The following is a 26,238-nucleotide window of genomic DNA, read 5'->3' on the forward strand; positions in this document are numbered from 1 at the left end:
GCTCGAGGGAGGTGAGCGCTAATCGTCGCAAAGGTTACGTGTGTAGGTTACTGACCACAGGTAAAAATGGCAAAGGTAGAATGAGGGGTTGTTATGGTGTTTTATCACAGAGAGCAAGCGGAGAGCTCCGATTTCCGCAGACCTGACTCCGATTAGCACGGTGCGAAACAAGTTCAACATTCGTACATACAAGACCGAGAGGTATAGTTATGGGTTGGTTGGTGTTAATATTCTCAAAGGATAATTGTAGGTTAGAGATACTGTTAGGGGTAATATTAAGGTTAGAGTACAGGTTAGTGTTTATTGTCAAAATGGTTAAGTGTAAGCTATAGTTATCCTTAGGGGTATAAAGAATGATCAAGGTTAGAATGAGGGTGAGGTGGAGGTTGGTGTTAACTGTTAAAAGTTGTGTGTTAGAGTAAGTTTAGGGCTAAGTGTATGGTTAATGGTAAGTGGATTAGGTGTATGTGTAGGATGAGGGTTAAGTGTTCACTTCGTGTTATGGTTTCAGTGTAGGATTGTCATTAAAATGTAAGGTTAGGATTAAGCATACGGAAAATTGCTAAATGTTGGTTAAATGTAGGGAAGGTGTTACGTGTAGGGTTATTGGTATATTATAGTTTAGGGCAGCACAAGCCAGCATTGTTCAGGACTATAGCGGTAAGGTATTTACAGAACTTGCATACACCACGACGACCAAAGTCTCTCTCTGTACCCTCAGCACCGTTCTGGTAATATACACGTACAAGTGCCGGCTGCTGGGGTAACTATCAGTGCCATTCGCATTCGCTCCGGCTCTATTTGCACCAGGCAGGCTCAGTCGAGAGTGAGCCGGAGATTTTCTCCTGCATGACCCCGCGACACACCGCCCTGATGAACCCACTGCACACTGAACCCTATACCAGCAGCAGGGACCCGCTACACAGGCTGCGGTGACATAACCACTCAGCCGGCTCAATCTGTGTTGTCAGGGCAGCAGAAATCACTCCACTGCAGCAGACCTTCTTTACATGACGAAACCTGTCCTGGTTAAGCAAAACCGATTTGATGTCCTTGTGCATATATAAAAAAACACATTGACAGTCTTCTTGTAAATCCACTGCTGGATGTAGGGCCTCCCCACGCCATGTCAGCCACAGGGGTTGTTTTACCATACTTCATTTTGGTCAGTACATCTTGGTGAAGGAGAGGTCCAGGACCAGTTCAGATAGCATTCGCGTCTGAGGTTAACCGGAACGGGAATTCGTGAAATTCGACTTATGGCTCTGTGAGAGAACCAATGTGTTACTGCACCAGGGTTTCCACGTAAAGCCAGGTCACACCTTTATTTCTCAGTTGAAAACTACGGTAATCTCCACCTCAGAGGTATTTTTAGGAACGCTTTGGCCAAAAAGGTTGAGCTTAATTAATTTGCATTAGGTCATGTCAGAAGGGCGAGTGATAAAATAATGAGCACAGGTGCAGTGCAAATGGTTCCCAAGAGACGAGACCTACATTCTGATCCTCCCATTAAGAACAATGCCACTTAGCAGAATTACACAACCTTGAGTCAGTTAAGTATCTGTTACAGCAAGGTGCGAGGCTATTAAGTTACTTCTGAGAATGTGTCTGTTTTATGAAGTTTGACGATTATGCTGACTCAGGACTCTGTTGCACGTTCAAAATCACTCCAGAAATACACGTATGTTGCTGGTAATACTGAAAACTATCACAATATGCTTCATAAATGATGGCCTGATAACAGAGGCTAGGGTCATTGCTGTTAGCGAACACCTATTAAGGCTAGCATGGTCAATGGAGGGTTAGAGTGGCCAATATCACGTCCGGCCACCTTTTTCTCCCCAGTGCTGATGGTTATACCCCACACCATGTACTCATTTAAGGCTGAATCCACCTCGGAGAGATTCAGGACTGGTTCAGATGTTCACCACTGATGTTATATACAGCCAGGAATGAAACTCACATGGCCGGGTTCATCGCACCACACCACCGCTCCCCTCATCCACACAAATATGTGTGCACACTAGTGTGACAGTGCCCTTGTCAGTGCCCCTACCCTCTGTGACACCAACACTACCAAACAAGCCATGCCCTTCAGCACCCACACACGCCTGTCACACTTGGCTTGGACGTTTCTAGTCATGCGAGTTTTACCATTTAACACCATAAATGTTTTTTTTTTCTGTTGCTTCCTTGACAATGACAACCCACCCTTTTTAATTGCTGTCGCTTGTACATTTAGTATTCCGCGATGTGGTCATTCGGGAGTGTAAGCCAACACGAGATGGCGTTTGACCCTTGAGCCAAGTAAAACAATAAAAAGTCTCCACTCTACAAAATCTCTCATGTCATCCATGGGTACTTGCATTGTCAAAATAAAAGACGACAGTACATTCAGTCTCAAAATGTGACATCAGACGCAGTTTGGCGTAGCTTTGGAATGCGCAGGTAGTGCGACTGTATTGCCTTCGTATCCCCCTTGCACTAAGGGACCATGCCAACCACACACTGAGCTAATGACATTAATTAAACAGGCCGCGTACACTGGGGGGGGGGGGGGGTCTTGCCACTCTGTGCTGCCCCAACGCCTGTGCTCTCGCAAAGCAGCCTGTGCAGACGCACACCGCATGTGAATCCAGCTACAATGAATGACAAAAAACACACAGCGACAAACAGCCTCCTGGAATACTTGCTTCAGCCCATGTCGCGTAAACGCATCAGTGCAGTGCTTCATTCCACCCAGAACAGTCTGGGCTTCTGTTCCGGATAAAGTATATTGGCACACCATATCCTATCTCACGTTATTGTGTCCTTCATGATACCGATGTGGTGTGTGGTAGTGTGGCAATTTGTTTGGCATGAATTGTGCTTAGGGTTACCAGATGTCTTGAAGGGCAGAACTTTAAATTATGCCACGATAATATAGTATTATGGATGTGTACCTTATATTCTCGTGGTAGTGCTTATTGCAAGGCAGCCTAGCAGCACTTCAGATTATAACAAGTGAGAAATTCAGCCGCGTGTATAACCCATTAAATATTTCATGCACTTTTGAGGGTGACATTCAGGTGTGGATCCGGGTTTGTACTAATACTGAACAGTGTGAAAATACGCTGTATTCCATTTGCATGAACGTGCCCTCAAAATGCTAATTATAATTAAATGTAAAGGGCGTTTTTAACACGTAGGCTTTCACGACCAATATCATCCATAAGAGGTTTTTGGGTTAGATCGCGTAAATATATAAATTTGTCGTTAAAACCCACCACAGCCAACTAGTAAAGGTTGTCACGTAAACAGAACGTGGCCAATTCGTCACCAGTACAGCACTAACCGGTGTGTGGTCAACACATCTACGCCTCTATATAAGGAATGAAACAGGTGGACTTTTCCACAAATCTGGCTGTCGCCTGATGAAGATAGTTGTAATTATTGGCGAAACGTCGTACTCAGTTTGTAAATGTTGTGGCTTGGCTCTCGAACACACCGGTTAGTGCTGTACTAGTATAAATGTAAAGTGCATTTTAAACGAGTAATGTGCTACGTGCTTGGGCTACAGGGTGAGAACCTTTGGTCTAAGTGACGACCGCATATGAACATTTTACTACCCGCAGTGCTTTTTAACACAAGGCCCGTGTGCACGTACACAGTGCGGTGCAGGCAGTCTCATGAAAAAAAAATCACCACGAGTTTTCAATTACAGAGGCTGGCGGCGTGAGGAGGGGGGTGGGACTGGGTCAGATGCGCTGTTTTTTTCCCTCTGGAGAGCACGCGGGAACAGCGTGCGTGAGCTACGAGGACGACGACGCATCTCTCGCCATTCACCATTGCGTCTGCATCAGCAGGGCTAATGGTGGGGGCAGAGAGGGCTCGGAGGGAACCCACCCGTTAGTAACGTGTTGTTCTCGTAACGCATTAGCTGTCCATTCCACCCATCTGTAACGTGGGGAGACGATAACTGTTATAAAGAGGATTCAATGAGAAAAAAAAACTTGTATGCAAAGTTATGTTGTTCTTTATGATCTTGCATTACAGAAGTGGCTAAATTTGATTCAAGTGCTGCCCAAAACGTTAAGACAACCAGCACTAAAAAGATTCGCCTTCGGAGTTGGAGGAACGTGCGCCTTCCCTTCCAGATGATGTGCGACGTCACCTCGCGACATCGCAGGTCGTGCAGTGTGACCATCTCGTTCAGCTTCAAAAGTTATGTACCATGTTGCTAAAAAACGAAACTACATCGGGCAAACTGATATTAAAGTGTTTCAGAATCCATGCATACGCATGACTTTTCTTCTTTCTTTGAACTGCATTACCCCGAGGCATGCAATGATTCAGCAATGCATCAATTACCGTCAACTCAACAATCCTCCTAAGGACCACTGCCCTAATTTTTTGCTCTTTACACTCTAATTACGAATCATTGAGTACTGTTAAGACAGTCCCGTAATTGTCCAACCACAGCCCAACTTACATATGGTTTGCAGGCAGATTGAAGTTGAGAAGTGGGGTCAAGTGTGTGCGATAGATCAACTGCATGACTGGTTTCAATGGGCAAATGCCCAGTTTTCCTAGTGGCCCAGTCCAACTCCTGAGTACCAGTTCAGTAACACTTTGGTTTATTCATAAGAATATTTTCTCCCTGTGAGCACATTCTAAATTGAATAGTCAACTAGAGAACCTCTGCTTGTGACATTGGCTGTGATTTTGTTGGAAGCCATGGGTTAGGCCCCAGCAGCAGAGCACAAAAGGCTTTTCACACAGGAAGGGGCTTGCGGACTAAAACAAATGCCTGGTGCACTGGGTGTGTGGGTATTTGTGGTTTGATGAACATTTTTATGTTTGAAGTTATAACGCTTTATTTGTGAATGCTATCCAGCGGAATACTTTTTTAAATTTTCAAAAAAACTAACCCTTAGTGACAACTTGCGGCAAAAATCACAGTAGAACTATTTTTGAAATACTGTTTCATACATTTGGATATTATATTTAAGGCTTTAAAAAAAGACCACCATGCACAAAACTTCAACACAACACTTCTTTTCCAAAAATCTAAGTGCATTGCGCTCACACAAATTTAGAGTCGAAACTGACATCAGCTGAATGAGCCCATAGTCATACAATAAACTTTACTTTCCCCCACTGCCCAAAGTTACACTCCCTAACCATCTCATTTCACAACAATTTTTTGAAGCACAGTGAGATCCGAGTCACTACTCTTCAACAGTTGCACATACAATGAATGAGACAGTCCTTGAGGCTCATTAAAATTTTCCACAGTTGGTAAACTTCATTTAAATGCAAGACGTTAATGCTCGATTCATACAAAAGCAGCAATGCCAGAGTACGTTCAGAGGATTCAAGCCATCGCTTTCACCAGACACAGAACAAACCCTGGCTCAGAGCAGAGGTCAGTTGAGCCAGGGAGGCACAGCATTGACTTTACGTCGCGAAACCTCATCGCACAGTCTCGAAGATTTTATGGTAATGTATAATCAACCTACATTCAAGTACAGAACGTTAACTCGACGCTAAAAGAAAAGCTCTCTTTGGCAAAAAATATGTAGGAGCTTCTAACTTATTAAAAATTTTACTTGAACAAATACAGATCTTGCCCATGGTATCAAACTTAGCGGCTGTGGCACCATTATTGGAACGGGAACAGCGGCAATTACCACCACTAACCCATGAATGCAACACAAGAAACTCCACACGACATTATTTTTATCGGCAGTGCGAGCCAAGCAAGGCTGCGTCTAAGCACGTCTCAATAGTGGGGACGTGGAGGCACCATCAGAGAGCCCGGCTCACATCCACCACGACCCTACCGGTTGTCCTGACAACTCAAAACAGGCACCCTCGGGGTGGAGAGGGCAGTGGGCACGGCCGCGTTGATAACAACGGGGGTCAGGAGGAGATGGGCGGTCACAGTCCGTTGTATGCGGGGCCTCCGCTGCCCTCGGGCACCACCCAGTTGATGTTCTGGCTCGGGTCCTTGATGTCGCACGTCTTGCAGTGCACGCAGTTCTGAGCGTTGATCTGCAGCCGCATGCCCTCGCCGCTGTCGTTGGGGACGAACTCGTAAACGCCTGCAGGAGGAACAAGCACGCGCATTCGCTCACTCAGCGCCGTGCACAGTGATGTCTGAAGTTTTTCTCTCCACGTGATGGAGCTTCAGGAAGTGAATTCAACAGGTGGAGCAAAATGTACGTTTATGAATGCATCTGTGCATATGTATATGTACAATTGTACATCTGCATGCATGCATGTGTGTGAATAGTGCAGCGGTTAAGAGGTACTGCAGCATATAGCGCATTATACTAACATCAGTGACAAATATCTGAACCGATACTGGGTCTCCCCTCAGGTCAATTCAGCCTTATATACGAGTAGCTACTGCCGTGTATAAACATCAGCGCTGGAGAGATAAAAGGCAGCCGAGCGCGTTGTTGGCCACCCACCCCCTCGTGTGTCGTGCCGACACTTAATGGGTGCTCACTAAAAGCACTAGCCCCAACTGTATGCTAAGGCTATACAGGAGATCATTCGTCTTTTTTTACATCGAGCATACCTACACAGACACATACGCGAGGATTGCACCTCTTACATCTGCCCGTCTGTGTCCCTCGAGCCGTGTCCCCTCCCCGGGTACCTGCGGGGCAGAAGCGCTGCTCGGGGCCGTCGTAGAGTGCCAGGTTGCGCTGCACGGGCACGCTGTCGTCGGCGAGCGTGAGGTGCGCCGGCTGGTCACCCTCGTGGTTAGTGCCACTTAGCGCCACCGAGGAGAGCAGGTCGAAGCTGATCTTGCCATCTGGCCGTGGGTACTCGATGGGCGTGCAGTCCTTGGCAAGCTTGAGTGATGACGAGTCGGCACCTGGGAGAGGGGAGTGATGGTGCAATTGGATGCAAGCACGTGCATGAGCAAAATTTGCACACGCAGCCAGCATTGGACCGCAGACCCACATACACAACAGCAGAATCACACACACACCAGCAGAATCATATACATGAGTAGAATTACATAGACACAAGTAGAATCACATGCGCACCAACAGACCCGCATACACACCAGCAGACTCACACATACGAATGCAGCAAATACCAGCAGCAGAAACACCAACAGTAGTGGGTTAAAATTGGTGCATTTGGAGTCACAATTCAAAACCTATGGATGAAGAGGGGGAGAGGTGCAACTGTATGTGTAGTTGAGTGTGGATAGGGAGGCTACCTCAGCACACGATAACAAAGGACTCTTTATTAACACGATCGAAAAAGTAACTTGCAGTGCCACACCCAAAAACCATCCTTCAGGGAAAGAACTTTGATCCGATCTCCGACTCCCGAGAACAGGTTTGTTGAGCATTTCTGTGACGTCTTGGGGGAGGGGAAACCCAACAGCTCAAAAACCATCATAGGGCAATATGGGGTTGACCCTGCTGGGTGCTGCTGTACCTCAAATATTGGAGGAAGGAGTCGCTCCTTGTGAGTGGTTGGCTGATGTGTCATCTGTTGAGGAAGTGCGTAAGGTGATTCGGAGCTTGAAACCAGGTAAAGCGAAAGGGAGAGATGACCTCCCAAGCGAACTGCTGAGGGAGGGTGGCGTTTATGTGTAGACTGCCATATTTGACATAATTAAAACTGTCTCGTCCACAAGATGGGATCCGCAGGAATGGGAGGATGCCCTAGTGGTCCCAATTTTTAAAAAGGGGGATTACAATGATTGCAACAACTACTGGGGTATGTCCCTTCTCTTTGTGCCGGGAAAGGTACTGTCAACATCACCTTGCCATACATGCCAAGAAGCTTGCAGAGCCCCAATGTGGTTTTAGACCAGGGCGGTCCTGCATGGAAGCCGTTTTCTCTGTCCATATGCTACAGCAGAGGGGGTACAGCAGGGATGCTCTTTGGCCCCAATACTTTAACATCGTCTTTTACCATGTAGTTCGAGAAGCTTTGCATGGATGTACCGATGGAATTTCTGTCTAGTATAGATACAACTAGAGGCTGATCGATGTCTGGGTGCGGACAAGGGATGGCTCCCTATTCGTCAACCATATGTATGCGGATGATCAGGTGATTGCTGCCCACCGAGGAGTTGTTGATACTACTGCTGTACCTGAAGCATGCTGCTAAGAGATGGGGCCTTACCATCAGATGGGGCCTTAGGTGATGAAATGTTGCCCTTCCTCAACTCTCCATGAGTGATGGGGCAGTTATGGAGAGAGTGGAGAAGTTTCCATACTTGAACAGTGTTCCTTATGACCAGCTCTGGTTTAGCAGCCAAGGGGTCTCACTCCGAATCAGTCGAGCTGCATTATCTTTTCATCAGCTGCTTAACGCTGTGTGGAAGCTACCTGGCCTGTCACGCTATATAAATCACGCTATATAAAGCTCCGGGTCTTCTCAGCCATAGTTATGCACTCCCTTCTCTATGCCTGTGCAATGTGGAGCCCTCTAAAGGAAAATCTGTCAGTTATAAACATTCAGACTTGTCTACCTACGGTCCATCCTGGGTTTAACCAGACTGGATTGTGGGAGGAGTTCATAGTTCCTTAAAAGATCTTGACACAGTCCCATCAGTGAGCTCCTCCGGCAAGCGAGACTGGGTTTCGCTGGGTCATGTAACCCACATGCCCAGACACCGCATGCCCAAGCAGCTTCTGTTCGGCTGGATAGATGGGGCTAAACGTGCGTGGCAGAGGCTAAGAAAGATATGAACTCATGTGGTACAGAAGGATGTGGAGTTGATTGGACTTGCCGATGACTGGTACCAACAGTGTCAAGATCGGCCTCTGTGAAGGAGGTTCGTGAAGGACGCTGCTGGGGAGTTTGGAGGCTGTCGCCCTCCAGCAACAACGGAGGGCAGAAAATGACGTTCACAACAATGAGTGGAGCGCCGAGCGACTAAAACGCCAGTCATCTCAGTCAGTCAACCCATGGCACCTGGGTATGTTCCGTGACATCCTGCCAGCAGGCCTTCGACACTTCACATGGCATGGTAAAAGCGCCGTGGTAATGTCACTGCCACGTATTAATGAACGGCGGTTGTTGCTGGATAGAGAGGGTGGGGGCAGGGTGGTCCATTCGTTAACAGATTGAAGCATCCATTGCCTTTTTATTTAATCACTGCAGAATGAACCTCTGTCAATGTGGACAGTGAAAACACTCACTGTTGTATTTTCAAACTAGGAAATGATGTGGAATGTGCTGAGGCAGCTGTATCCAACTCTGCTGATGCAGGGAGATAATGGCGAGGACGTGGGAAGGGTAGTGATGTCTTATGAGGGTGGCAGAGGTGGCACTGGGTATCTGTGTACAAGCAAAGGGCATGACTTGTGCACAAACCAGTCATGATCAGCAGTCATTAAATTGTTACCGACTTCGTACCGTATCAAAGGGTGGCCGCACCTCTAAATGTAAGACAGAAACGCAGACGTCCAGTAAGGTGTTCACACATAGGCAAAGGAACCCGTACTTTAGCTGCCCAGAATTATTTAACCCGGGTCCTGCTCTCCTTAAATATCAGCCAGTGTAGCATGTCATCTGAACTACAAGCAATGCCGTCTGTAGTGATACCAGCACGTAGACTCCAAATAAACGCTGGCTGCTGCAGAAACATCAGCAGCCTGCACCGCACAACATTCTGCCCTGGGGCTTCAAACGTTGTTGCACACCCCATACGAAACGAATCCTGTTCTACCACCTCTCTGCTCATGGGAAGTAAAGTGGCAGTGCCCTAATTTAACACGAAGATACAACCAAGTCATGGGGCATCTTTGTCAGCAATGGTATTATGCGGCTGTGTGCAGAGAAGGGCAGGATGGGCCGGTCACCTTTGTGCTTGAGCGTCCAGGGCTCCTTTCCACGCAGCATCCAGTAGAAGATGCCCGTGTAGATCATGCCGCCATAGAGGCCGAGCACCGAGTGGCACGATGGGCGGATGTTGCGCACGGTGTAGAGCTCCTTCCACATCCAGGACGAGTGCAGCGCCTCCTCGTATTCGGGCACGTGCAGGCCTGATGTGGCGCACGGGAGTGGACGTTATTCAGAACGTGTCCACACGGCCGTGACTGTCTGGTGTTTTTGTAGGCATTGTTAGTACCGTGCTCGCCTCCCTGTGCACTTGAGAGCCTCGGAAAGATGGCCTGCGCGGCCAGAATGCCGCTGTACATGGCCGTGTGTGTTCCCTTGATCTTAGGCACGTTCATGAAGCCTGGGCTGCAGCCGATGAGTAACCCGCCCGGGAAGGTCAGCTGGGGGATCGACTGTGCGTGCACAACGCACATACACACAGGGCACAGATTCTCACACACACAATACCAATACCCGCCATTCGCCACTAAGTGACGGTAACGTCACCACGGCGCCTGTACCAGGCCAGGTGCACCCTGAGGCCACGTGAAGTGTCGAAGGCTCGCTGGCAGGTTCAAGGGAAAGACTGAGGTGCCATGGGTTGGCTAACTGGGATGACTGGAAGATGCACCAGCTGTACCCCCCCCCCTCCTGTACCAACACACACAATGTATATACACATACACACAGCATATGCACATACAATTAATTATCACTACAGTACACATACACAGTGCAAACCCAGAGTACACACACGGACATGTAGATCAGAGCACTAGTTTGCACATCACAACCTGCTAAAAAATAATGCATTCCTATAACTTCAATGGCAACAGGGGTTGTAAGTTAGGCCAGAATATAATTGGTTTAGGGGCTATCGTTAAGGTCAAATGTCAGGTCACACGTTAAGAATACTCATTTCACAGTCCTTAACAATGATTTGTTCACATGTTGTGGAAGGTTTAATAAAAAATTTAAATCTGAATGAAACTTGTGCAACGTCTTTGCAGTAAAAGAGCACAGCACACAGCAGGTGAATTAACAAAGCTGATTGGCAGCAGGGACTGTGCCAGCAATTCCGATACAAGCGTCAGACTTATCTTGCACCGGCTTCACCGCTTTGTACAAAACAACCCAGTGACGCCGTGCTTCACGTTTTTCATTTCCTTGTGTTTGGGTGGCTTCAGCTGATGGGGGTGTCAGGCGATGGCCATGGTGGTGGGCTCGTGCGTCGGGGAAACTGGGCCAGTAGTGCCCGGTCGGAGCCGGTCAGGGGCGGAAAGCGGCCGCTGAGTACAACCCGCAGCCTTACGCCCGCTACGCGAAGGGCGTGGATTTTTTTAAGTTTCGCGCTACAATGTGTGACCTCGAGACTCGCCTATGCCAAGATAACGTAAGGAAATGTAACTTTTACAAGAGACATTTTGAATATGTCCATAATGAATGGAAGATTGTGCAAAAAAAGTCCCGGTTAAAACAGCTCTATAGATGGATCATTGTAAATATTTCACCTATCACTTGACACACAGACTATACCACTTTTTATGACATTAAATTCGTCATAAATAGAACAATGTGTTATTTTACAACATCCTTCATGAAATGTAGGCTCGACATATGTTCTCACTTCTTTCAGAATTAGTTTTTTTTTATGTTTTAACCAAACACTTAACAGGATCTAGTTTGACTGGGACACCTCCAGTTGATCAGAGGTCAATGAGAATCCACTCACAATAGATTCTGTGAGCGGATTTATTCCAGTTAATTTTATTCATACTGCAGGCTCAAAAGCAGACATATCTACAATGAGCTCATCTGGATATGGTAATAACTGTGTTGCTGGGAGTTATACAAATAAAAATGAAAACTGTGTCAAAACGGTGACACCATGTTCCAAGATTTTATCAAGATGGTCTAAAGCTAAAAATCAAGTCTGTGCTGATAAGATCAGCCATGGTTGTAGTTGTGCGGGTTGGATGTGGCACGACTGATCTCCTCACAACGTCGCAATCACGAGGCATTTGATAACGTGTCAGCACGATATACTGAGAGGGCATTTCCATTCATGATAAATCGGCCAAAAAAAACCTACGCACAGGGCAGTTCTTTGAAAATGGGATAGTGACTGCTGAAGTTTCTGGGTCACCTTCAGCATATAGCGGTGTCTAAACTGGTGTAAGATGGATGTTACGCCAACATGCACCTTCACACCAAATCGGTGGGTGCCTGAAAGCAGTGGTCTGATCGTGCAGAAACTCGCCAGAACTCATCTGCCCAGACTGAGTTACATAACTGCGGAACGGAGTTGAAAGATATCTTGGATGATACTGAAAAAATGCATGTGACCGAAGACCATCCCCGAGCTGTACGACTGCAAAACATACAATTCAGCATTACGTAGACTATATCTGCCAAAATACGTGGTTTTCTCTAGGTGCGATACAGGACATGTATAGTTTAATCTCAAGAGAATCTTCACTTTACGAGGGAAAAGAACATTTTTTTTTATCTTTGATACCTAAAAGCAGGAGTTCTCAATTTGGGGTCCTTGGACTCGAGGGTCATATGCCAATCATGAAGCCCTTGAAACACAGGGCTTCATAGAGTTAAAGTATGGAAGGACATGAGAGGCTGGCTCGTCTGTGTTAAGGGGTCCATGGAAAAACCTCATATATACTTCTAGATTTGAAGCTTTCATGACCGCAAGGATTCAAACTCTTAGTTTTTTCTGGTAAAGTCACGTAGGTAAAAAAATGTAAATTAATAAAATAAAATAATAAAAATCACGACGTTTCGGAGGCAACACAAGTCTCCGTCATCAGGTGGGACCGTCACAGCCAGATTTGCTGTATCATATATACTCCAGTTCATCGACACTGTGGATCAGTCCACCTGTATCTATCAATGAAGAGAAACACTACTGTTCACTGGTGCCAGGCATAGCAGGATTGTATATGTACAGCCATTTGTCATTCCACAGCTGGATGTGGGCTTCCCCTCGGCAGCCGCCTTCTGCTCCTGACCAGCTCCGACCGGGCATTACAGGCCCGGTTTCCCCGACGCACGACCCCACCACCACGGCCAACGCCCGACACCCCCATCAGCCGAAGCCACCCAAACACATGAACTGCGCCGAGGTGGAACTGAAAGGTTGAGCATCAGATAAAAGGATGGCAACCCCTTATGCCTTTAGAGCACGTTCCGGGGCAATGGTATGAACCTATGCGTAAGTCTGTTCAACCCGATAGATATACAGTTCACACCCACACAAACTGGATGAGTCATCAGACAGGTGAGGAGCGCTGCAGCTCTGTGTACGACCACCCCCCACCTGTCCTCCTGTGCCGGACTTCTCAGCGGCAGAAATGCGGTTTTGCCTGTCAAACCGGTCGCCACCCAATGGATACAGTTGCTTGGGAATGCTCGCTGGTCTTGTGTTCACAGAGTGTGGGGATCCCCAGCTGGGAATGTTAGGGTTCTGTCTGGCAACGTGAGACGGTCACTTTCCTACATACGTATATTACGTATTACATCTAGGAAATTAGAGATCTCGGTGTTCAGTCCCCAAAATGACCTGAGCCTTCACTGCATCTGGTAAACAACAGCTAAAACAGTATGTTGTCATCATTATCGTAACGTCAGTAAAAGCAACATAACTCATTGTGATGAAAATGAACGGTTGAGTTTAAATTATGAATTCTGCACCAATAATTTTTGTCGAACTCTTCGCGACCATTTTCAGCACTTGGGCATTGCCATTGACAATGTGCTGACAACATTTAAACTCAAGTAATTTCACACGAGTCAAACTCAGAGCTTGACAGATGAAGGGACGGACTGATTAATGACTTCTCACAACCCCAGTGCGTTTTGACATTCCTCACCCTAAACCTGACTCACTTTCCTGAGTAAAAGAACCCAGTGCCCGCGCCCACTCGACGCGCCCGCCGGCGCCCGTACCTGCACACCGCCCTCGTTGAGAGCACGAGCGCCGTACGCGATGCGCTTGCCGCCCTCCAGCGTCGGCTGCACGCTTGGGTGATGCTTGAAGCGCTGGAACTCGCGGAATGGGTTGAGGTACGGATTCTGGTAGTCCAGCCCCACCTAGTGGGCAAAGAAGAGAAAAGTAGCCGCTCATTTAGTGATGCAGTAGACACAGAATGAGGAGCACAGGCCAATACAAAAGTTTTAGAACTGGAACAATAATTACTTCATGTAGGAAGGGTGACTATTCAGTCTCAAGACTCCTTCTCAGGAGATTCCAGCTGTCTGAATAAATAACATTCTGGTAATTGAAAATCAAGGTGTCATCATGGCTAAAGACATTGATGCCATCACACCTCAGCAACGCTTTTTACCATCCTCCTGATCCCGCAGTTGCTGCACAACAGACACGCGGTCTCCAAGCCAGGCCCAAAAAGTACCCCATCTTCTGGTCTTAGGTCTTCCCTGTGGTCGCTTGACTCGCGGTAATCATTTCAATGCCTTTCTCTATAACTGGCCATCCTGCACACATGTCCTGCCCAGGACAATATTATTTGCCTAATCATATTTAGCTAAGTATTTAGTCCAGTATAAATCGTGTTTATCATAAGGATGTATTACTAGTCTTTTCTTGGACAAAGACCTGGCCATTCTACAGCCACCACCTGCGGCAGTGCAATGTCAATTACTGTGCCTGGAGCTACCTGGCCCTCGAGTGGGCACAAGTGTCACGTAAGCCATGGACACCACCTGCTCCACCTATCCCGTGCACACCACCTGTCCCGTCTACCGTGTCCTGCGCGCCGTTCCATTCACCACGAATCCGAGTGCGACGAGCGGCTCGCCCTCGTTGAGGTGGTAGAGGAAGGAGCCGCCGTATGTGTGCCGGTCCAGCGGCCACCCCACCGTGTGCTCCACCAGGCCCGGGCGCCAGAGGCTCGCGTCCACCTCCCACAACTGAGCCACACAGGGTGGGGCAACGAGTATGGGGAGAGGTGCACAGGAGGATTCGGCACGCAGAGATAGGAGAGAGGCAACACTCAAGGACTCACAAGAGCGTTAATGGCTGTGAGAGAGTGACCCTAAAAAGTTGAGTTTGGATAGGTATGCATAGGGTAATGTGAATGGCTTTGAGTAGGTGAATGTGTTGATTGTGTGCGAGCGAATGGATGTATGGGAGTGTGAATGGATGAAAATCAAGTCAAACTATATTATAAAAGCCTGGTGTTCTGTTTGTCCATCAACTTAATTATAAGAGCCTTTCAGAAAGCTTGAATCAAAAACTTTCATAAAGTGGACCCTCCCCCCCCCCCCCCAGATGTGGGGGGAAAAAGTTGGCCCCCGCCAAAAAAATATGTCACCCCCCCCCCCCCAAAAATATCTTTATTTTGTAGGCATATATGCCTATACACCCTACATACAATAGAGTCAGTAGTATCTGCACACATTGGGGGGGAGGGAGGGGAAGAGGACATCAGTAGGGGTGACGGGCAAGGCGCCGACAAGCCCTCTCTGCAACAGTTAGAATAAGGCGGCAATAGGCCGCCGAAATTCTAGTGATTAAAATGTGTCCATGAGAAGCAGTTGCTATTGTAGGCAGCAGAGGACAGTGCAACAAGATCCATTGTTGTACTATATTTACAGTATACGCTCCTATGGCAACGCTCCCCAAATTCACTAACCCGCGCTGACTAGCGTGGTGACGTGTGGTCAAACAGCCCTCACGACCCGCACGGGTTGTGGAGGCCCTCATCCAGTAGTGGATTGACAAAGGGGCTGCAGATGTACACAAGTGGGCGAGTACAAACGAGTGTGAATGGGTGAGCATGAATAGCTGAAAATTCACACCCTAATGGGTGTCAGAGCAATTGCACATGTGTGCGCCAATGCCCGCGAATGGGTGCGAGAGAGCAGCGTGTGGGCACGTGGGAGCATGCGCACCTCCTTGAGTCCTATGGCATAGGTTTGGGCCTGGCAGTTCTCCCGCAGGTTGTAGCGCTTGTACAGCTGCTTTGCCAGGTGGCCGTGGCAGCCCTCACCGAACAGCGTCACCTTCGCATGCAGCTCCATGCCGCGCTCAAACGTCTCCTACCACCGCGCGAGATGAGAAGCTTACAGGGAGAGTCAGAGGAATCCTGACTGACCAATACACAAAACACATGCTGCAGAGAGTTAAACATTAAACATATGCAGTGTTAGTTAACACTGCAATTATGTACTGTAATAGGAGAGGCAAGAGACGTGTGGGACTGTGTGAATTTTGTCAACATTTAAGTAGCTTTAGTTTAATTGACAAGAACCTGGGGAATTTAGTCAACTCATAATCCGTGGATTTCATTTAGTCATTCAAATGAAACGTGCCGGCCGAATGAATACTGGTGTGGGGTTCGGTGGCCACCGCGAGCTCGCTGCACCTTGGGCGAGCCGTCCTTGTGGATGCCCACGTCGTTGGTGGCGATGCCCTTCACGCTGCCATCCTCGTGGAACAGCACCTGGCACGCGCGGAGCCGGGAACAGAGATGCGGAGATACAGAACGCACATGCAAGCCTTCGCAATACAGCCAACCAGACGCTACAGCTACCAGCAAGATATGTATAACTCCACATGCATGTCAATAGATGGCAACTATTACAAAATAATAAACTATTAATAACACTTCATATTAATGAGACAGAATGACCTCATCTGGTCGTCCGTCACAAGAGCTTGGGCATGACTTTGGTAACTCACACGCGTGCGCTTGCGTGTAGGCATAAGAGCATTTATTTAGACTCCCACACAACCGTGCTACTCACAATACCAGTTTGCACCGGAGCTATACAATGTACCTGTAGTGATGCATCAGCCCAGCAGATGGGACTCTACACTATTTATGAGACAAATAACATGACATAATTTCTTAATTACCAGGACACGGCTGTTTTTTCACACATTTTCAATACACATCCAAAATAACATTCACGTATAAAATATATTATTTCCCTGTATAAAAAATGTACACCTCTCCAAGCTGCACGGACACCGCAAGTTCGTCTCGCCATGGCACGTTACATCTCCGTTTTGCAGACTAAACTTCATGCTCGCACGCCGGCGCGTATTGGTACCTCGCTAGCAGCGTAGCCCGGGTAGATCTCGACGCCGAGCGACTCCGCCTGCTCCCCCAGCCACCGCACCAGGTTGCCCAGCCGCACGATGTAGTTTCCGTGGTTGTTCATGGGCAGCCCTGTCGCCCACAACCAGACCAATTGGTCGAGCACACGCACAATTGTGTTGTTGTCTAAATGGGACTGAAGCTCAAGGTGGAAAAGGACAGATTTAATTTGTTGGTAAATGGAAAAATCAGGGAGATAAGGGTATGGCGAAGAGTCTTTTGTGCAGACATGAAAGGGGTCAGTCACAGGATTTGTGAGCTGTGTAAACAGACTTTAGAAAAGTGAGCAGTTAATCAACCCATCTTAACAAATGTCTGTCACTACACTAAGGCAATTCATTATGGGGGCATAAAGAGTTGTGTATCCAATATGTATCAGTTTGCACCTTGCTATCAAGAATGTTATCGTTTTATATACTATGCATTTTAACACAATATTAATAAAAACACAGGATTTCAAGACTGTCTTCAAGAAACAAGACATGGATGATAACCAATCTGATAAAAGCAGCAGCAGTTGGAACTTAAGGTCTCATTCTTGCGTTCATAGCTTGCTGGTGCCCTGTTGTTATCATTCCGGTCACCACTGAAATGTTTACACCCAGGCTGTTTGCGAGCGTAATGTTGCATCTCAGTGGGCACTCACGCAGGTTTGAATAAAGTGAACCTTTTAATTTTCCTTCTTAATTTTTGGAGCTTTCGTGACTGCAGGAATTATTCTTTGGTTCTTTCGGTTAAGTCACGTCTAAAGATAAAATAATGAATTACAATAATAGCGACGTTTCGATTGCAACACAAGCAATCATCATCAGGCATAAGAGAAATAGCAACAAAAATCTAACTAGAAAATCTAACTAGAAAATCTAACTAGTTTTCTAGTTAGATTGTTGTTGCTATTTCTCTTATGCCTGATGATGATTGCTTGTGTTGCAATCGAAACGTCGCTATTATTTTAATTCATTATTTTATCTTTAGACGTGACTTAACCGAAAGAACCAAAGAATAATTTTAATTTTCCTGTCTGGGTGAAGGATAAGGCTGTTGAAGTGTTAAGTCACCTGGAAGGATGGGCACTGGGATTCGGTGCTTCTGGGTGAGGATCCCGAACCTGTCCTTCGTCACAGGTGTGTGGAGCGGGGCCTGAAACAAGTAAAAGCAAACCCGTGACCTGCCATGCATGAAAAGCACCGTTCACAGACACAAAAATTATGCAATGATTCACACATTCCATGAACTGTCATGATTTAGGGACATGATGCCATTCAACAATGTATTCCTTTTTAAATCCTTTATATTAAGTTCACTTGCTTGCGCGCTTACGACCGTGCAAATCTTTCGGTCGTTTTTTAACCCACTTCCCGTGATCTAATCGAGCTGACATTTTGCACACAGACTCGTTGTGCGTGACAATTTATTTTCCACTTTTTAGGAATTTTTTTTTTCATATTTAATTTAAAATACCAATGTGATAAAAATGAAACTCTTACTCAAGAAAAACAGAAATGAATAATAAAATAAAACCGATGCCACGCATATAAAGGATTTATAGTGAAAAACTTTGTTTTTACGGGTTAATTTTTTACCTTTGTGATATAGCTATTACCGTACTCTCGCCAATCACGTATACATACATACATACATGCATTCAGTTGGACACAAATTTGCGATTCCTATGAAGGTGGCTAATGGGCTCACATGAATCAAAAAGCTACTTCACAGAGGGCCATTGCTAACCTAGTATAAATGAGTTGAGCGAAGAAAACTCCGTTTCTCAGTATCAACAAACTTTTCACAAATCAGACATGTGGCAATGGTGGCGACTAAACATTCAAAATGAAAATAATAACATAAATAAAATTCTTACATGTCTCAAACATATATGTATCAATTATATGTGTAAGTAGTGACTACTGTACTGGGGATTTTTGCCCATATCAAAATTGTACACCTTTTGGTTCATAAATGAATTACACAGAAAGAGATTAAAGATGTGAAACAGATTGTGGAGACAAGTCAGACAGTACAGATGAAACTGACAGAATGATATAGCACAAATAAGAGATGAAAAGGAGCCAGAAGAAGCAAGTGAGATGACCAATATCAATGAGAGAGCGAGACAACACAAACAAGACACGGAACAAAGGAGACAACAAGAGACGGTCCAAACAACACATACAAATTCTTGAATCAAATCGTCGCCACGAATCGCAACAAGTCATTGAGTCATGGTCGGTGGTGGTTGGTGGTTGTGACAAATCATCAAGCCTAGCAGTTGGTCGGTAGTGGTGACGGTTGTGATGAATCAACACAAGCCCCAGCGGTGGTGATGATGGGGGGTGGTAGCAGCAGCGTTTTTGCTCACCCCTCTTTCCTTCCAATCGGGGAAGAGGTTCTGCAGCACGGTGGGCTCCAGACAGGCACCGGACAGCGTGTGCGCGCCCAGCTGTGCCGCCTTCTCCACCACGCACACGCGCAGCTCTGCCCCGGCCTCTGCCGCCAGCTGCTTGAGGCGGATGGCGGCCGACAGCCCCGCGGGGCCGGCGCCCACGATCACCACGTCCGCCTCGTCCACAAAGCGCTCCATGTTCACGTCTGTGCGACGCACAAAAGACAAGAGAGGAAACGGGGAGAAGAGATGGCAGCGCGCACGCCAAATTTAAGTCATTACACACCGCACGTGCCCAATCATTGGTAGACACCAACGAGAGTTTTAACGAGCGCACTCCTGAGTTTTGTAGGGCACACGTGCGTACCATATCCTCATTTGAATCGGAGTCATTTGTCATATGGAACATGTCTGATGCATGTGTAGAGGTGTAATTGTGTATGGGAGCGGATGGCAAACAAACACAAGGGGCGTGGTTAGGGCCGTACACATAGGAGGTGGCCACACCGACGTCCGCACCTGCATCCCCCACGGGCCCCTCCCGGGGGGGCCGCGGACTATAAGAGGGGGTGAGCCGGAGGGCTCGGGGTCGAGGTATCAGCTTTAACCAGCGAAGACGGAAGACCAGCTAGAATAGGCCCCGGAGCTCCCCTGGCTCGCTGTCCTTATAAGGGCCGACCAGGGCAAGCCGGTGGCGTGGCCCCGAGAGCCCAGACTGACGAGCAGGTCTGGGAACTCAGGGGGTCGGATCCCAGCTTGACCAGGGCTGGGACAGGTAGCCTCCCCTAGCTCCCTAGTGGAGGACTTGGGCTTAGGTTAGCGGGGCTTAGATGTTGTGTCTCCCTGTTAGCCGAGTAAGGGGACGTTACCCCTTAGGTCCTGTGTATACTCGCTAACTGTATACAAGTTGTGTTAATAAATAAGTGTGCCTCCGATCCTGTCGTCAAGCCTCCTGAGTAATTACTACATCTGGTGTCAGAAGTAAAACGTCCAAAGATGGACACACGAGGGACGACACGTACCAGGGAGTCGGAGAAGGAGGACACCGCGGCCGAATCACCACCAGAGATGGCCGAGGTCGGATCGGAGCAGCCGGGGCCGAGTACACCCGCGCCGCTACGACAGGAGGGGGGGGATGCGTCGGCCGAGGGACTTCGGCTGGCTCACTCCCGCCTGGCGGAGCTGCTCTACGCCGCGGCCGCCGTGTTGGAGGAGATCACGCGGCTGGGAGCTGGAGGGGCTGCGCGGGAAGACGGCAGCAGCCGACGCACGCCGGCATTTCCCGCCACCCCGACGCGGCTCGCGGTTAAATTTCCCGCCATCACTACAGTGCGAGCAGAGGGCGGGGCCGGCCTGCGTCAGGTGACTGCTGAGGGCCAAGCACGAGCCGTGACATCATCAACGCCGGCCAGCGCGTCAACAACGGAGCGACCGGCGATGCCATGCTCACAGCCCGCCCACACTGTAACGTCGGCTGGGAACGAGGGAGCGAGATCCGCAGCCACGGACGTCGCCTTACAACAGCGACTGCCGCCTCTCAAGGAGTTCGTGGGAGCGGCTGGAGATTGGGGCGGCTTCAAAAGGCGGTTCATCGCTCATCAAGAGATGGCGAACTGGACGGACGCCGAGGCACTATGCGCGCTGCCGGCGATGCTGGACGACGACGCCCTGGCTACCCTCACCTCGGCGCCTAAGGAAAAGCGCGCCACGCTGCACCTGGCGCTGCAGCTGCTGTCAGCCGTCTATGGGCCGCCTTCGGACTGCAGGCAGCTGTTCCACGATCGGCATCGGGGCGCCAACGAATCGCCCCTGGCCTTCCGAACGGCTCTCCTGGCCCTGGCAAAGGCAGCTTTCCCGCGGATGGACGAGGAGGGAGTGGACGCCATGGTGGCTGAAAAGCTGCTGCTACTCGCCGATGAGCTGGACATCGCCGTCTTGGCTCAAGACGACGGAGAGATGTCGTCCCTGCTGGTCGCGCGCCACATCCACGGGGGCTTGCGGTCCCTGCGTCGCAAGGCTGCCAAGGGGGTGGCCGGCCATGCCATGGCGGCCACCGCCCTCCCATCAGAGGAGGTCTGCGGGGTGGAGCGGCGGGGGGAATGGAGATCGGCGGCACCGCAGGTTCGGAATGGACCGAGCCGCCAGGAGCAGCCCAGGCCATCTGGGGCGCTCACACGCTGCTACAACTGTGGCCTGCAAGGCCACGTTGCGTCAGGATGCCGGGCTCCCCGTCAGCGCGGAGCGACACCTCGTCAGGACGCCACGCCGTCTCCACCCAAGCTCCAGCAGAGAAATACGGCGAGTCGTGGCACCTCACACGTTTGGCCCATGCACACATCCGACACACACTCACGCGCTCAACTGAACAGGGTTCGAAAATCGCCGCCCATCGCGCGCGATTGTTCTGAAATGCGGCGAGCGCTCCAACCGGGTCAGTGGTCGGAGCTCGCCCATCGTGTCGTTGCTGCGTCGGCGGGATCATCGGTTGTGGTCGGTCATATTGATGGGGTAGAGGTGCGGATTTTAATTGACACAGGGGCATCGGCGACCATTATATCTGATTTGATTTATAACATCCTTCCCGTTCAAAGTCGTCCCTTGCTCCCTGTTGACGTGCCATGCTATGCTGCTAACGGGGGCTCGCTGGGCATTATTGGGCAAATCCGCGCCAAAATTTGCATTGGAGACATTAAATTATCCGGGCCTGTTTTGGTTTCCTCCTCACTCGCCGTTCCGTGCCTGTTGGGGACGGATTTCTTGGCCAAAATGCCCATCCGTATCTTGATTGACCAGGGGTGCATCGAGCTCCCATCGGGCCGACGTGTTACATTTTTGTCTTCCCCCACCACGGAGCGTCGGGCGTTTGCCACCGTGCAGGCGCTCGTGACAAAAACTGTGCGCGTACCCCCGGGGGCTCAGATGCTCGTCCCTCTTAGGTTGCGTCGGCCGTTTGCTAAAGGGGTTGCGGATCGGGGGGTCTTGTTGGGACCATCTCGGGCCGGGGTCAATGGACCCGATTTGCTAGCGGCTCAGACCATGGTGAAAGGGGATGGGGACCCCTTCATTGCAGTCCTTAATGTAGGATCGCGAACGGCCGTGGTTCCTCAAGGGACCGTGCTTGCACACGCAACGCCGGCGCCCTATGAGGAACCACTCGTGGGTCAGGTAACCACCGATCCTCCGTCGCGACCGCATTCGGACTGTGATGACGGATGGCTGGATGCACTTTGCGCGGGATCTGTGGATCTGTCCGACACGCAGCGTGCGCAGCTGCGAGTTCTCCTGAAAGAATTTGCCGACGTTTTTAGTAAACACAAATTTGATATTGGTTGTACTAAATTGCTGCGACACCATATTGACACGGGTGACAGCGCGCCAATCCGCCAAAATCCCTTTCGGCTCAGTCCCGCCGAAAAGGATCATGTCAAATCGGCTGTTGATGACATGCTAGCCGCCGATATCATTTCCCCTTCCAACAGCCCGTGGGGCGCACCGATCGTTTTGGTGAAAAAACACGACGGCTCACTGCGGTTTTGTGTCGACTTTCGGCGATTGAACAAAATTTCTGTGGCAGATGCGTACCCGCTTCCTCGAATGGATGAGTCGCTCGATGCCTTGGCGGGGGCGCGATTCTTTTCCACCCTAGATTTACTATCTGGATTCTGGCAGCTTCCTCTGGATGACGAATCAAAACCTAAAACTGCTTTTCGGACACCGCAAGGTCTCTTCCAATTTAACCGCTTGCCGATGGGCTTACATTCTGCGCCGGCAACTTTTCAGCGGTTAATGGAACTGGTCTTGGCAGGCTTACAATGGGATTCGTGTTTAATTTACTTGGACGATGTCATCGTCTTTAGCAAATCCTTCGAGGAACACCTCCAGAGGCTGCGTGCTGTTTTTCTCAAAATGCGGGCTGCCAATTTAAAATTTAAACCGCAGAAGTGCCATTTGCTCCGCGAATCGGTGCGGTATTTGGGTCACATTGTTGGGCGCTCGGGGATATCCACTGATCCCGCCAAAACGGAATGCGTCAGCTCCTGGCCGACTCCCACCTCGGTGGGAGAGGTCAGGAGTTTCATTGGGTTCGCGTCGTACTATCGACGGTTTGTGGCTGACTTCGCTACGATCGCGAAACCATTGCATGCCTTGACGTCCAAGGGAGTCAGGTTTCATTGGGGGCTGGAGGAGGAGGCTGCTTTTCACGCCCTCCGGAATGCCCTGGTGGGGGCTCCGCCGTTGAATTACCCCGACTTCTCACAACCCTTCTTGCTCGATACAGATGCAAGTAACACGGGCATCGGGGGCGTGCTGTCCCAACTCATTGGGGGCGTAGAGCATGTGGTGGCTTACGGTAGTCGGGTACTGTCTCCAGCGGAACAACGGTACTGCGTTACCCGTCGGGAATTATTGGCAATTGTTTATTTCATTCAGCAGTACCGCCCATATCTGTACGGTCGGCGTTTCACCGTCCGTACAGATCATGCGGCCCTACAGTACGCTCTGCGGGTTCAACAACCATCGGGCCAGTTGTCTCGATGGTTGGAGATTCTCCAGGACTACGACTTTGTCACCACATATCGTAAGGGCGTCCGCCACACGAACGCTGACGCCCTGTCACGGTTGCCACCCACTTCGGAGTGCGCTTGCCTCCTGGGTTCGGGGCGTTGTAGGCCCCCGAACGTCACCACCGATTCGGTCCTCGTGGCCGCCGCCGATGCGCCTTTGGCTTCGGGTCCTATCGAGCAAGAAGGGAGGGATTCGTTGCTGGGGTTGTCGGTCGCGGAATGGGGACGCCTCCAAATGGAGGACACCTCCCTCCTCGCTCTGCGCCGTCGCGCAGGGGGGGTTGGGCAGGGGGTGGCGAACATTGACTCGTGGGGGTTGTTCCAGGGTCTTTTGATGCACTGGGACGGAAAAACCCGCCGCCAGCAGCTCGTGGTGCCTGCAGCATTGAGGGGTAAGGTGGTATGGGCTGTTCATGAGCGGCTTCTGCACTTGGGGGTTCACAAGACCTTTGCCACGCTCCAGCTCGATTTCTTCTGGCCGGGCATGGCAAAGGACGTGGGGGATCTCCTGGGGTCGTGCACGCAATGCGCGCAGCGAAAGCCACCAGCTAGGGGGTCCAACCCTCCGCTGCAGTCCATAAAGGTTTCCCGGGTTAACGAGCTCGTTGCGCTAGACATACTCGGGCCATTTCCCGCTACACCCAGGGGGAATAGGTATTTATTGACAGGGGTCGAATACTTCACGAGATGGCCTATGGCCTGGCCCCTGGCCAACCAGTCGGCAGCAGCCATCGCGGAGGCCTTTGTCCAGGGCTATGTCCTCGACAAAGGTGCTCCGGAACGGCTGCTTACTGACCAGGGTAAGAATTTTTCGGGAAAACTCCTCCGCGAGGTGTGCGACCTCTTGGGTACGGAGAAAATTCGGACCTCCCCGTATCACCCTCAAACTGACGGGATGGTGGAACGGCTACATCGGACCATCACGTCTATGCTGTCCCAACAGGTGTCCGAATCCCAGACAGATTGGGACCTTCGCATAGCCGGTGTGTTGCAGGCCTACAGGATGGCTCCCCATGCGGCCACCGGATTTTCCCCTTTCTTTTTAATGTATGGCCGCGAGGCTAACCCCCCTGTGATGACCCAGCTGAAGCTCGCGGCGCCTCAGGCGAAGTCTACCTTGTCCGAACACGTTAAATTTAACATCAGCAAATTGTCTGAGGCGCGGGAAGCGGCCGTGCAAAATTCTGAACTCCGCCAGAAGGCGAACGAGAGGCTTCGGCTGGGGCGGGTACATGTGTTCAAATGGAAACCAGGGGACAGGGCATGGTTGCACTGTCCCCAGGTGCCACTGGCAACCTCGTCAAAGTTGGTACGGCCGTGGCGGGGGCCAGTGGAGGTCGTACAGGTCTTACGGCCGCAATGTGTTCGCGTCAAATGGGGGAGGCGTCGGTGGTACGTGCACCCCTCAAGGTTGAAACCGTTCATTGCGCCGGCCCGTGGTTCACACACACACACGCATGGCCAAACGTGTGAGGGGTCCGCCGACTCCCCGATGTCGCTGCTCTCGCCTAACATGACATCAACTGTTCCATCTCCAGAGGCAACAGGAGTGACGGGTCCACGCCCGCCAACCCCTCCCGGAGGGGTCGGGGGTCACTCGGCAGCGACGCCAGACTCTCTTGCACCCGGACCGTCACCAACCACCACTGAGCGTGCCGGGTCGAGCCCTTGTGACGGGCCCGCCGCGAGAACGCGCGCCAAAACGCGCAGACTATTGTGAGGTCGGCCGTTGGGGGGCCCTTGCGGACAGTGGGGGAGGGGCATCCGGAGCGCGTGTATATATGTTGGGTTTGCGGAATGGGGTATTTATTCGGGAGGGTGCGCCGGGTTATTTTTTTTTCTCTTTCTTCTTCTACCTGTTCCTGTTGTTGTTGTTGTTATGACTGTTATCGTTCTTGTTAAATTTACGCGAGGCACACACGGTTTTGGGGAGGCATGCACCTTTATTCTGGTTTTGTTGCAGCCGGGGACGGCTGCGAGCTGTACAGGGGGGGGTGATGTAGAGGTGTAATTGTGTATGGGAGCGGATGGCAAACAAACACAAGGGGCGTGGTTAGGGCCGTACACATAGGAGGTGGCCACACCGACGTCCGCACCTGCATCCCCCACGGGCCCCTCCCGGGGGGGCCGCGGACTATAAGAGGGGGTGAGCCGGAGGGCTCGGGGTCGAGGTATCAGCTTTAACCAGCGAAGACGGAAGACCAGCTAGAATAGGCCCCGGAGCTCCCCTGGCTCGCTGTCCTTATAAGGGCCGACCAGGGCAAGCCGGTGGCGTGGCCCCGAGAGCCCAGACTGACGAGCA

General features: G+C 50.0%; 1 protein-coding gene and 1 long non-coding RNA gene across 2 annotated transcripts in view; one reads left to right on the forward strand and one right to left on the reverse strand.

Annotated features, from left to right (window-relative positions):
• LOC144936165 (uncharacterized) lies at positions 1–8,831 on the forward strand. Its single transcript, XR_013637384.1, has 3 exons — positions 1–11; positions 4,137–4,168; positions 8,775–8,831. It is a non-coding gene; the product is annotated as an uncharacterized LOC144936165 (long non-coding RNA).
• The window catches only part of ETFDH (electron transfer flavoprotein dehydrogenase), a 27,900-nt gene continuing 6,620 nt past the window's right edge, over positions 4,959–26,238 (reverse strand). Inside the window, exons 3-13 of the mRNA XM_078863082.1 lie at positions 19,348–19,577; positions 18,044–18,125; positions 16,939–17,057; positions 16,248–16,325; positions 15,775–15,921; positions 14,650–14,790; positions 13,810–13,953; positions 10,100–10,262; positions 9,831–10,013; positions 6,650–6,871; positions 4,959–6,086 (exon numbers count right to left, since the gene is read on the reverse strand). Of these exons, the coding sequence (XP_078719208.1) occupies positions 5,923–6,086; positions 6,650–6,871; positions 9,831–10,013; positions 10,100–10,262; positions 13,810–13,953; positions 14,650–14,790; positions 15,775–15,921; positions 16,248–16,325; positions 16,939–17,057; positions 18,044–18,125; positions 19,348–19,577 (1,673 nt within the window). The 3' untranslated portion in view covers positions 4,959–5,922. The remainder of the gene's footprint in view (positions 6,087–6,649; positions 6,872–9,830; positions 10,014–10,099; positions 10,263–13,809; positions 13,954–14,649; positions 14,791–15,774; positions 15,922–16,247; positions 16,326–16,938; positions 17,058–18,043; positions 18,126–19,347; positions 19,578–26,238) is intronic.

This window comes from Lampetra fluviatilis, chromosome 15 (assembly GCF_964198595.1).
Source record: "Lampetra fluviatilis chromosome 15, kcLamFluv1.1, whole genome shotgun sequence".
NCBI classification, from domain to species: domain Eukaryota; kingdom Metazoa; phylum Chordata; class Hyperoartia; order Petromyzontiformes; family Petromyzontidae; genus Lampetra; species Lampetra fluviatilis.